The sequence below is a fragment of the Pteropus alecto genome, unplaced genomic scaffold, assembly GCF_000325575.1.
Source record: "Pteropus alecto unplaced genomic scaffold, ASM32557v1 scaffold177, whole genome shotgun sequence".
Lineage (NCBI taxonomy): Eukaryota > Metazoa > Chordata > Mammalia > Chiroptera > Pteropodidae > Pteropus > Pteropus alecto.
This window is the reverse complement of record NW_006442207.1, coordinates 12,878,599-12,890,577: the sequence shown is the minus strand read 5'-3', so window position 1 is coordinate 12,890,577 and position 11,979 is coordinate 12,878,599. Positions and strand designations below refer to the sequence as shown.

At 44.9% G+C, this 11,979-nt stretch overlaps 2 protein-coding genes across 7 annotated transcripts in view; both read left to right on the top strand.

Annotated features, from left to right (window-relative positions):
• Nucleotides 1-1,969, top strand: part of PPRC1 (peroxisome proliferator-activated receptor gamma, coactivator-related 1) — a 14,221-nt gene extending 12,252 nt beyond the window's left edge. For all 3 annotated transcript variants that reach the window (XM_006920920.3, XM_015596359.2, XM_015596358.2), the window contains exons 10-14: nt 351-485; nt 596-662; nt 776-897; nt 1,138-1,289; nt 1,567-1,969. In XM_006920920.3, the coding sequence (XP_006920982.1) occupies nt 351-485; nt 596-662; nt 776-897; nt 1,138-1,289; nt 1,567-1,670 (580 nt within the window). In that variant the 3' untranslated portion in view covers nt 1,671-1,969. The remainder of the gene's footprint in view (nt 1-350; nt 486-595; nt 663-775; nt 898-1,137; nt 1,290-1,566) is intronic.
• Nucleotides 1,970-3,160: 1,191 nt separating this feature from the next.
• NOLC1 (nucleolar and coiled-body phosphoprotein 1) lies at nt 3,161-11,262 on the top strand. Of its 4 annotated transcripts, none has more exons than XM_015596370.2 (13): nt 3,161-3,361; nt 5,256-5,311; nt 5,427-5,566; nt 5,670-5,797; nt 6,161-6,326; nt 7,005-7,171; nt 7,256-7,397; nt 7,724-7,852; nt 8,038-8,148; nt 8,239-8,877; nt 9,071-9,177; nt 9,328-9,420; nt 9,581-11,262. In XM_015596370.2, exons 1-13 carry the CDS (start codon nt 3,242-3,244, stop codon nt 9,737-9,739), a joined length of 2,157 nt encoding a protein of 718 aa, XP_015451856.1. In that variant the 5' UTR covers nt 3,161-3,241; the 3' UTR covers nt 9,740-11,262. The 4 variants fall into 4 exon arrangements, with proteins under 4 accessions (XP_015451856.1, XP_015451855.1, XP_006920981.1 ...); XM_015596369.2 differs by having other exon boundaries at nt 5,424-5,566; XM_006920919.3 differs by having other exon boundaries at nt 3,162-3,361; nt 7,005-7,132.
• The last annotated feature ends 717 nt before the right edge of the window (nt 11,263-11,979 follow it).

Below are 11,979 nucleotides of genomic sequence, written 5' to 3'. Positions count from 1 at the left end.
TTTGAGTGTTACTGTGGCCTCATCTATTTCCTGGCAGTACTTTTTTCTTAGTAACAGACCCAAATTTTCCCACTTAGATAAAGAGGCCTTTATCTCTTTGAGTCTCTTTTTCTTCTTTCTGATTTGTTAAATATTTTCCAAGTTTTAATTGTATAACTGAAAAGAAATCTATGCCAAAAGTTCATGAGGGCTTCAGTTTGGTCATCTGTGAAGAGTTTTTCTAGATCTCTTCTGCTTTCTTTTGCCTTTGTTCTGGAGCTTCCTTACATGGAGGCAGGGCTGGGGCCAAGGTGAGGTAAGTGGAATATATCTTCATTCCCAGCATTCCTTTGTGCCCTTTTATTCACCAGGTCCAGTTGCAGTTCCTCTGGACATTCCCGAAGATGCTCTTCCTCTTCATCTTCTTCCTCATCCTCCTCTTCATCTTGTTCCCGAAGCCGGTCCCGCTCCCCATCCCCCCGCCGGAGAAGTGACAGGAGGCGGCGGTGAGCATATGTTCAGGGAGTCAGTATATTTGAAATGCAAGTTCCTGAGAGTTCTGAGACTTGAGTTGTCTAATGTCTGGGGGACTGATAGCACCTTCTTCTCTTGTCAGGTACAGCTCTTATCGTTCGCACGACCATTACCAAAGGCAAAGAGTGCTGCAGAAGGAGCGTGCAATAGTGAGTAGAGGAACAGGTCATGGGAGGAGGGGGCTTGCCCCTGAGCCATGAGCTTAGAGAGCCATATGCAGCTCTGGCCCTGGCTCATGGTGTGTTAATTTTCTCCAATATAGGAAGAGAGAAGAGTAGTCTTCATTGGGAAGATACCTGGCCGCATGACTCGGTCAGAACTGAAGCAGAGGTTCTCTGTTTTTGGAGAGATTGAGGAGTGTACCATCCATTTCCGTGTCCAAGGGTAAGCTTGAGCTCTAAGGTCAGGATGTCCTTTCTGTCTCATTCATGATGCTTCTTTCTTTCCCCCTTGCTCTGGTGTGCTGGTCTATGTAGGACAGCTTCATTTCTGCATTCTGGGTTGGCCATTTGGGGAATGAGAATAACCACTCTAGTCCCTCTCTGTACCCTGGGGTGCTGTTTCTTCTTCATGGCATGTGCCCAAATAGCCAGCCTCAGCCTCGTGCCTTGCCCTACCCACCAGTGATAACTACGGCTTCGTCACTTACCGTTATGCTGAGGAGGCATTTGCAGCCATCGAGAGTGGCCACAAGCTGAGGCAGGCAGATGAGCAGCCTTTTGATCTCTGCTTTGGTGGTCGCAGGCAGTTCTGCAAGAGAAGCTATTCTGATCTTGGTGAGTGGAAGGAGGCCCCCTGAGGCTTTGGTGTACTTATTTTCACCAGGAGGGTTCTCAATCTTTTGAGTGGGTTAGGCTGACTTGTTTTCATCTGATACACAAATAACCTAAGGGATGAAATGAGAAGAGAAACAGGGGCACTCATCTTTTTGACTTACAATCAGGGTTTTAGCTCTATCCATTATTGGGACGGGAGGTGGCTGGCCAGCCGAGGACCCTGTGGTTGGGAAGTGTGGTCAGAGACCTTGATGTTTGTCTCTCTCTACCTTTATAGACTCCAACCGGGAAGACTTTGACCCTGCTCCTGTAAAGAGCAAATTTGATTCTCTTGACTTTGACACATTGTTGAAACAGGCCCAGAAGAACCTCAGGAGGTAACCCTGGGCCCTTTTCCCCTCCCCCTTTTCTTTGGAGGTGTCCAAACATCTCCATCCCCCTCCCCAACTCTAGGGGAGAGAGCTGCTAGTGAGGAGATGACTTTTATAAAGAAATGGAAAAAAGTGAAATAAAAAATTGTGTTAAATCAGATTTTTTAAAGGGTATTTGTTTTTTATAACAGGCATCGAAACAAGTTAACTTGCATTCTATGTAAGGTGGATGAGGTTGAGGGGTTCCCCAGTGTTTGGAAGATATAAGTCACTATGCAGACTAATAAACATGAACTAGAGAACTCCCAAGTGCTGTTGTGCTTCTTTCATTCTATGGTGTTGGTGTCAGACATACTCACTTCTGCTCTTTGAACACAATCAGCATCATGTTTACCTCCATTGAGTTCCTAGGACCCCTCTTTGGTTAGGTGCAAAATCCTGTTGGACTTGAAACTTGGCTCCTCAAAGTGTTTTTTCAGTGAAATCAGTCATCTAAGGCAGTGCTTCTCAAACTTCAAAAGGGCATTTGAATCATCTCAAGATCTTTTTAGAATAGATGAGATCCTGCATTTCAAACAAGGGGATGCTGATGCTACACTATTCTAGGAAGGGGTTTTAATACCAAGGACCTAGACGACGCTCAACACTTGTTCCAAACAAAGGTTTTCTAAACTGAAACGTGTGCACACATGTACCATTTTAGCTTGAGTACAGTGCTTGGCAAACAGCAGGTACTCAGATGTTTAAAGAATGCATGCATGTAGATCTCTGGAGAAGAGGGAGATGTAAGAGTTATATCTAGGCTAGGGGGAATATCTATTTTGAGAAAGGCAAAAGAGAGGTACCCACTGTGCATCCCTACCCTTCCTGAGGGGCATTAATGGGAAGTAGTCAAGGGATAGTGGGTAGGATTGCAAAGATTGCTGTTTGCCAGGGGTTCTCTCATATGTAAGACGTGACTGAGGAAAGGGCAGTTTGGGTGATCAACATCCCACCTCTACCACGGGTAATCTGAAGGATCCTCTGCAGTGGAGGTTGGAGTCCGAAGGCTGAGAAGGGGTTTCCCTGGGTATTGGAGGCAGTGAAGATGAATGGTGGGAATACACTGGCGGCATGGAATGGGGACGGTTGGGAGATCTTGTGACCAACTCGAGAGGCCAAGGACAGCTCGAGCCCGTCAGTCCACCCATTACTCTGGAACATGAATCCCAGTTAGGGCGCGGGAAACGGCTGCTGGTTGAAAAGTTTCCTCCAGCGGAAAGGGCGCGGGAAGTCCGGAGTTTTCCCGCCACGGCCGAAAGCGTGACCCCTGACGTCAGGGCTCCGCCTTCACAAAGTGGCGGACGGCGGGCTCCGCCCTTACCAAGATGGCGGCACTCGTGGGACCGGAAAGAGCTTATAGATTTCGCCTTGACCCTGCCTCCGATGTGGAGGCGGGACTGCCCTGTGGAGTGTGCCCGCCCCTTCCTCCGTGCGCCCGTGCGGCGCGATGGCGTCACACGGGTCCGTCCCCACCTCTGTTGGTTCCTGAGTTCCTGAGTCGTTGCGTCTGCAGCGGTAGTGACGCGTATTGCTCGGAGGATGGCGGACGCCGGCTTGCGCCGCGTGGTTCCCAGCGACCTGTATCCCCTCGTGCTCGGCTTTTTGCGCGATAACCAGCTCTCGGAGGTGGCCAACAAGTTTGCCAAGGCAACAGGCGCTGTGAGTCCTGGGCCTGGGGCATGGGCCGGGGTGGGATGACCACGGCTCCGGGCCCTGACGTGCTTAGGTTTCCAGGTAGAGAGGTCCCCACCAGCCCAATGTCTGCAGAGCCTTTGTGCCGAGCCTTTGGCGGTGACCAGAGAAAGCCCAAAGTCCACGAAGTCTGACTAGATAGTGCTGAATCTTGTTTTTCTTTCTGGTGAGTGATGGCAGTGGCGGCAGCGTGGGACCCTCGTGGCCCAGATCACGTGGCTGGCGGAGTGCGGCGAGGAGGGAGCGCCCTGACCCACAGCGGGCAATGGAGACTCCTGGTTTCTTCTTTGGGCTTTACGGTGGCTGATGCAAAGCATGACTTGACCTTAACTCTTATTCCAGGACTCAAAGATAGATAAATTTGCTTTAGAAGGCTGGGATTTTCGTTAGCAAAGAAAATGAACGAGAGTAGAGTCATGATTCTGCTTTTAGTTATACTGAAGCAGGATTGAGTACCATAGCCCTAACCAAGCAGGCATAGTAGTCGGCTTGGATCTTTGACTTATAGAATCAAACAAATACAGGTTTGGGACCAGGCTCTGCCACTTTAAGATGTATGACCCGAGCAGCTTGCTTAAACTGTCTGTTTCTATTTCTGTGGGGATGTTATCATCCACTTTCTAGGATTTTTGTGAGTTTTAGTAACATGATATATAGAAAGTGACAATCCCAGTGCGTGGTGCTCAGGAAGCATGGATGAATGAAAGCTGTGATAGTTTGGGTAACTTAGGATGTTCCAAACACACGTAAAAGGAAGATTATCAGGGATGTGAAAGGTTTAGAATCTGCATCTCAAGAAAAGCAGATATGATTGCATGGGAAAAAACCTTGGGAGAGTAGATGGTCTTTGGCAGTCTTAGTCTTTGACTGTCTTAGTTTTTGACTAAGGAGACTTGTTTTTTGTGGCAGAATCAGGCTGCACAAGGGGAGAATCAGATCAGCCTCAGAAAGGACTTCTTTAAGCTGGGACAGCCTGTCCTGTGATGTGATATAACTGCTTTCATACTGGAACTATTTGAAATTTACTGTTAGGGAGGCTGCAAAGAATGTTTCCAGAGAATTTACTGGGTGGACTTGAGCCTTTGAGAATCAGGATTTTTTTTTTTTTTTTAATGTGGCAAAAACTAATCTTTGTGGAGAGCTTATTAAGGGCCAAATGCTTTTTCCAGATATAAAACTTTTGTATGCCTTATCTCTTATCCCCTCAACAACGTAAGATGTATAGTGTTATCTCCATCTTGTAGAGAAGAAAACAGTCTCAGAAAGATTACGTAATTTGCTCAGGATCACACAGTAATTGGCAAAAGTGAGTTTCACATCTATACTCATCTAACTCTGATCCTGTACTCTTGTGTGTCCTGTAATGCCTTGCCATTTTTTTGTATCAATAATATATACCAGTGTAATTAGTAGCTGGATGCAATTCTGTGTTGAATATATGACATAGCTTTTTACTTCTCTTGGAGGCTGTTTTTCAATGATAAGGTATTACAAACCACGTTGCAGCAAATACCCTTTTATGTAAATGTGCCTTTGTTTCATGGGTAAGATAAATTCCTACATTGCTCAATGATATACACATTTTAAAAGGCTTTGATAAATAGGATTGACAGGTGGGGGATAGATGGTGCCAGAAACTATAGGAATAGCCAAAGGTTTTGATACCAAAAACTGGGAAATACTTCAGAATATTTTTCTCCCAATTTGTGCAAGTAGAAGTCTACAAAGTTGTAATATTTATATGAACTATAGCAGGTATAGAACAGGTAGGTTTTAATGAGAGAATAACACAAAATCTGATCTACCCTAGAATAACCAGGATAAAATTTTTTTACCCCGTTTTTTCTCTTTTCTCCCATAGACCCAGCAGGATTCCAATGCCTCTTCCCTCTTGGATATCTATAGCTTCTGGCTCAAGTAAGTCTTCTCTGTACTACTGTGGCTATTTTCTCGCCCTCAAGTGGGCTGGGCTGTGCTCTTTGGTTTGGGAAGGTTCTGATCACCCAGAAGTTAGTATAATCTACCTCAGCAGGTCCACCAAGGCTCCAAAGCGGAAGTTACAGGCAAATGGGCCAGTGGCTAAGAAAGCTAAGAAGACGACTTCATCCAGTGACAGCAGTGAAGATAGCAGTGAAGAGGAAAAAGCCCAAGGATCTCTAGCTAAGAAAGCTGGTAAGGCCGGGCAGGGAGTTGGGCTTAGCAGTTCCAGGAAAAAGATTTGTAGTTCGCCTATACAGCATAGCTGATTCTTACTTGGATCTATGCTTTTGTTCAGCTGTACCTGCCAAGCGGGCTATTCTGCCTCAGCATCCTGGAAAGGCTGCAGCCAAAGCATCAGAGAGCAGCAGCAGTGAAGAATCCAGTGATGATGAGGAGGAGGACAAAAAGAAAAAACCTGTTCAGGTTTGAAACTTTGAGAAGGAGATGGGTTGCTTAAGGGATCTGAAAGAAGAAACCTAATATCTTGGTTTCTAGCTCGTAACCAAGGAACGATGGTAGGGCACGTGATTATGGGACAAGTGTTTTGTAGATAGGTGTTGAGAGCTCTAGTCAGGGACAGAGCCAATAGATCAAGTGGTTAAACATTTAATTCCCTATTAAGATTTTATTGTCCTTTTTATGTGCTGTCCTGCTTAGCTTTCGCTTGCTTCTACTGCTCTCTTAGCCCCTAAAAAATAAAGAGCCTAGGAAGCTTCCTACCTTACAATGCCCTTTGGGTACCCAGAAGCTCTTGCAGATTCTACTCATTGTGTGTTTTCCTCACAGAAGGGAGCTAAGCTCCAAGTCAGGGCAGTCAAAGCTCCTCCTAAGAAGGCTGAGAGCTCAGATTCTGATTCTGACTCCAGCTCAGAGGATGAGGCACCAAAGAACCAGAAGCCAAAGACAGCACCAATGGCAGCTAAAGCTCAGGCTAAAGTTCCAGCCAAACCAGGTACTGTTTCTGTTTCTAAAAGGCCGGGCTGGGGACCACTTTGCTCTGGGACTGGTGTTTAAATTGCTCATTCAGCACAGGAGTGAAATGGTACTGGTTGTTGAACCAGAGGTATTGATTAGTGTGTTTTATTTTTTTTTTAAGCTTTTTATTAATGAGTAAAAGGTTTCATAATTAGAGGCTCGTAACGAGAAAGTTTGCTACAATTTATATTTTTTACAGTGGTATGTTTGTCATCTTTTAGTTGCATTTCATAGATATATTCCCACAAATTCCATTCTACTGTGACCACTTATACCTCTATTCTTTGTGTTTCTCACTACCATTTTTCCTTCTGCACCTTTATTCCATAGGACAAACGAGAATTTTTATTTTTTTCTGTAATTTTCCTGTGATGAAGGTTAGGTTATGATTTATAGCAGCTTCTCTAGAAGTTGGAGTGAAAGACTTCAGAGGGCATATTTAAATTATTTGCATCATGTAATCTTTTAAAGATAGTTTTATTCCTGAAATTGGGTAGGAAAGACATCCTTCGATACAATAAACTACAATAGTCTACTTTATGCCTACTCTAAAGGCAAGATTATTGATAGACTCCTAAGTTCTGAGCTAATGGGAAGAAAGTTTTTATGGTCCTTTAATTCCTTGATACTTCTTACACTATTTCTTTTTTCTTAGGCACACCAGCTCGAGTAGCACCTAAAGTAGCCAATGGCAAAGCAGCCAGCAGCAGCAGCAGCAGCAGCAGCAGTAGCAGCAGTAGTGATGACTCAGAGGAGGAGAAGGCAGCAGCCATCCCCAAGAAGGTCTGGGGCATAACTTCTACCAGGGAAGAAGAGACCGGGGTAAAGGGGAAGGTCTCTATTTCCTGGCAGGATCGGTCGTGTCAATGTTTACCTGTGGTAACTGATTTTCTCTGTATGATGCAGACTGTACCTAAAAAGCAAGTAGTGGCCAAGGCCCCAGTGAAAGCAGCTGCTGCCCCAACCCAAAAGAGTTCCAGTAGCGAGGACTCCTCCAGTGAGGAGGAGGATGAGCAGGAGCAGAAAAAACCTGTGAAGAAAAAACCAGGTGACTGGACATGGCGAGTCAAACTGCATGACTGTTGCCAGGGCCTAGTTGTAGGAGAACCTCTGTAGTCACCACGTGGACCCCTCCAAAAGAGCTTCTTGACATGACAGCTAGTTTCCCCCAGAGAAAGGGGAAAGCTACATTACCTTTTATAACCTAGACTTGAAAATGACATGTCAGCATCCTTGCCATATTCTGTTTGTTAAAAATGAGTCACTCATTCTAACCCTTACTCAAGGGAAGGGGTTAAGCTCTATTTCTAGAAGAGCAGTATCAAAGAATTTGTGTATGTATTTTGAAACCACCATACTGTCCTTTTTAAACAGGTCCCTATAGTTCAGTCCCCCCACCTTCTGCTCCCCCACCCAAAAAGACCCTGGGAACCCAGGCTCCCAAGAAAGCTGCAGAAAAGAAACAATCTATGGAGAGCAGTGAGGACAGCAGTGATGAGTCTGGTGAGTCATCATAAGTGGTGAGTGGGTCTGGGGGGTGTATGAGGAATAGGAAGACAAATACTTTGTCCCTCTTTTCACTGAAGCAAGACAGGGATAAGACTCTGTGTGGATATATGCATCCTTCTCTTTATTGCTCCTGGTTGGGTTGGGACTCGACCCAGTTTAATGCCATAGATTCTCTCCAGATTCAAGCTCTGAGGAAGAAAAGAAAGTGCCAGCGAAGGCAGTCATCTCCAAGGCAGCCAGTAAACCAGCTCCAGCAAAGAAGGCAGCAGAGAGCTCTTCAGATAGCTCGGGTAAGGCATATGGAGGCCCTCAGGGCAGTGGGAGTTCCAGGGACTCTTCTCGGTCTGATCTAGGGAGCTATTCATTCTATTCTTATTTAGACTCTGACAGTTCTGAGGATGAAGCTCCTGCTAAGTCAGCCAGTACCACCAAGAATCTTTCAAGTAAGCCAGCTGCCACTCCCAAGCAGCCTGCAGCTAAATCAGCCACAACTCCCAAGCAGCCTGCAGGCAGTGGCCAGAAGCCTCTGACCAGAAAGGCTGATAGCAGCTCCAGCGAGGAGGAGAGCAGTTCTAGCGAGGAGGAGGAGAAGGTGAAGAAGACTGTGGCTACCCCTAAGTCTAAGGTGATGGCCAAAGCAGTTTCATCATTGCCTGTCAAACAGGCCTCTCAAGGTGATGGGGACAGCAGTTCTGATTCAGACAGCTCCAGCAGTGAGGAAGAGGAGGAGAAGACGTCTAAACCTCTAGTTAAAAAGAAGCTGCAGAAAACAGGAGCTGTAGCCCCTTCCAAGCCAGCCTCTGCAAAGAAAGTAAAGGCCGAGAGCAGCAGCAGTTCTTCTGATGACTCCAGTGAGGAGGAGGAAGAGAGGAAGCCCAAGGGCAAGGGCACTCCTAGACCACAAGCCCCCAGAACCAATGGCACCTCTGCACTGACTGCCCAGAATGGAAAAGCAGACAGGGACAGCAGCGAGGAGGAGGAAGAAGGGACAAAGGAAGCAGTGGTAGTTGCTAAGCCAGGTCTGTATCCAAAGAAGCTGCCTCGGTATCCTGCCCTCTCCCCTACCCCGCAATCAGGATGGGATATATACTCTTCGAGGATGGGGTAGAAAGAGGAGGCAAAATGACTAGGTTCCAATTGCAGGCCCTTAGTGTGGGAACCTGGACAGAAGAACAAGAAACTGGTCTCCTGAGTCTGGCTTTTGTTTTGTAGGTTCAGGAAAGAAGCGGAAGCAGATTGAGGCTGCCACAGAGGAAGAGACTCCTCAAGCCAAGAAGATAAAGCCTCAGACTCCCAATACATTTCCAAAAAGGAAGAAAGTAAGTTGTCTTCTTCTCAGAGCCAGCCTTTTAAAGAATAGAAAGAAGAATCTGGGATCATCTTGACAGCTCTCTGCCTGGCCTGGCACAGGAATCCTTTTCTGTTATCTGACCACTCCATTTTTAATTTCCCACTTCATTCTTCTCCAGGCAGAAAAAAGGGCATCATCCCCATTCCGAAGGATCAGGGAGGAGGAAATTGAGGTGGATGCTCGAGTGGCGGACAACTCCTTTGATGCCAAGGTGAGGAGAAAGGGTGTTCATCATTCTTGAAGTGGATGAGTTAAGAGAGAGGACAGTTTCTGCTTTGGGTGGTTGGGAAGCTCTCTGGGTTCACCTTGCCTTGAGCAGAAAAAGACAGGGCCCTGGTATCCTTTGTGTTAACCACCTCTCTACTCACCAGCGAGGTGCAGCCGGAGACTGGGGAGAACGAGCCAATCAGGTCCTAAAGTTCACCAAAGGCAAATCCTTCCGGCATGAGAAGACCAAGAAGAAGCGGGGCAGCTACCGGGGAGGCTCCATCTCTGTCCAGGTCAATTCAATTAAGTTTGACAGTGAGTGACCTGAGGCTATTATAGTGAAGCAGGGTTGATGATCTGAGACTACTTATTTTCCTCAGTGGACCTATTAGGGAAGGTCTTGATGAGGACAGTGGTCTAGAATAGGTCCAAAGACTTTGCATCAGAACATCTCTGGTCCTTTTCTGTGTTTGTAGTTTTATACAGTTTTGTTTTTGAGTGTTCAGTAGCAAGGACAAGTAAGGGGAGTGTTCTTTTATAAGAAAAAATTGTTTTAGTTGTCATCTCCTTTTCCCTGGTCTGTGGAAATCCTCATACTGAGAAATTTGTATATTTTATATTAAATTGTTTCCTATTGATTTTCATTGTGATTTTCAGAAGTGGGTTCCCACAGATAAAAAGCTATTACCCAAGACATAGTAAAGGTCATCACATGTGTGAATTTTTATAATTGGAGAATTCTGCCTATGTGAGTGCACATATCCACATTTCATCCTTCTACCCTTCAGCCCTGGTGAGGGGCAGTTAAGAATGGTTAATGTATATATGTTAAGCATGCACTGTGCAGTTCATTCTCTTTCATGGGGTCTAGGACGAAGTTTTCAGCGAGCATGGACTTAGCTACTTTTGGGGGTAAAAGTCACTTTTATTATAGATCAAATTCTGGTGTGGTGTGAATGCTGTGGGGTCAGTCTGAATATTTTGTTTTCTGTAATTATCATTATTACATAATGTTTGCAGTACATGTTTTTTAATTTGAAAGCATAAACTTTTCTGTTCAAAGACTTGTTTTGATGGCCATTTAGTTTCTACTAAATGAAGGACTGCATCTCCTGATTTTTTACATTTTAGAGAACAAAATAACATTAATTTGGAAACTATATATCACTTGGTATTTCTGTCTTGTTAGCAGTAGTGATACAAAATTCGTTTCATTAACTCCTACATGGTTGGAAATCACTGATGAAGCAATGAAAGAAGAAAAACTATAATTAACTTAAGTCCTCAGTAGGAATTAAGTTACATTGTCAGGTGAATTTATAGGTCACATGTATGTACTAATGGAGATGGGAAGAACCTTTACAAAACATATTATCTGGTAAAACTTGAGGAGAGCAGTTGGGAGAGCCTCCTAACAAGATTATCGTGGCTTATAGTTGGCACATGGGAGCATTTGATGTGCTTCCTTCAGTAACAGTGCAGGTAATGATAAAAACCAGTGAGCAGAGATATGACTCAGGCCAAGCTGCTGATTGTAAAGCTGTAGGACATGACCATTGGCAGTGCTCAGCCAGAGCAAGATGGGGAGGGAAGAGTCATCATACTCTCTGGAGGTTGGGCTGTCCCTGTGGTGGGAAGGTGTGCCTCAGTTTCATGGATGGTGTAGGTCTTAAGTTTAGCCTCCCCTTGTTTGGATTCCATATTCGCCAAATAACCTGGTAATAACCTGGTTTTCCATGTAACTGCCTCTGGGTAGAAAATGCACTGTTTATGTGCTGACATTGGTATTTCATTCTGCATGGTAAAAGTTAACTACAAAATAATAAACTGTCCAGTTTATAATGTGTCTTGGGAGTTTTATTATTGTGAGTCCGAAGCCCTCTCACCTCCTACTTAAACCAGAACAGTTTGGCTTTCATTTAGAGGGCTGAGGTCCAGATCTGTGACTCACTTAAGAGCCTTCTTGGCCATACTTTGTCTCACGGTGTCTTTTCCAGTTAATAATTCAGCCGATGTGTAGTCTTAATTGGGGCTTGACAAAATGGCTTGTTTTTGTATTGCTTAGGAGCTAAGAGTGTATTTCACATTTTTAAAAGGCTTAAAAAAAAAAACGTCAGACTTCATGTGGCCCACAAAGCCTACAGTATTTACTATCTGGCCCTTTACAGAAAAAGTTTGCTAACCCCTGCTATAGATTGGTGATTTCATAACACTTGCTGAAAATTAGAATCATCTGGGGGCACTTCTAAAATCACTGATACCCAGGGGCCCATCCCCATTGAGTCAGACCTTGGTGTTCTGTGATAGGGCCTGAGTGTTAGCTCTCAGGTGATTCTAATGAGCAATCAGTATTGAAACCCACTGATCTAAGTATTTGAAAAGAAATGAATTGGTATTTCTTTCCTTAGGCTTCCATTTTCAAGTGTACTCGTTAAATCTTATAAAGTGAAAAGTAAATTTCCATCTCCTCTTAGCCCTGTTTCCTGGGACTTGATTTTTGTGTCTCCTCTGAGAGACAGAGTTTCTCTGTCCTATGTGTATCTGCTGACCTTTTTCCTTATGC

Bases quoted from the DNA above. Each gene is read 5' to 3' on its own strand.
- NOLC1 (XM_015596369.2), top strand. From the start codon at position 3,242: ATGGCGGACGCCGGCTTGCGCCGCGTGGTTCCCAGCGACCTGTATCCC. The intron at 5,312-5,423 runs GTAAGTCTTCTC...AATCTACCTCAG, and splicing joins ATCTATAGCTTCTGGCTCAA to CAGGTCCACCAAGGCTCCAA. The intron at 8,149-8,238 runs GTAAGGCATATG...ATTCTTATTTAG, and splicing joins GAGCTCTTCAGATAGCTCGG to ACTCTGACAGTTCTGAGGAT.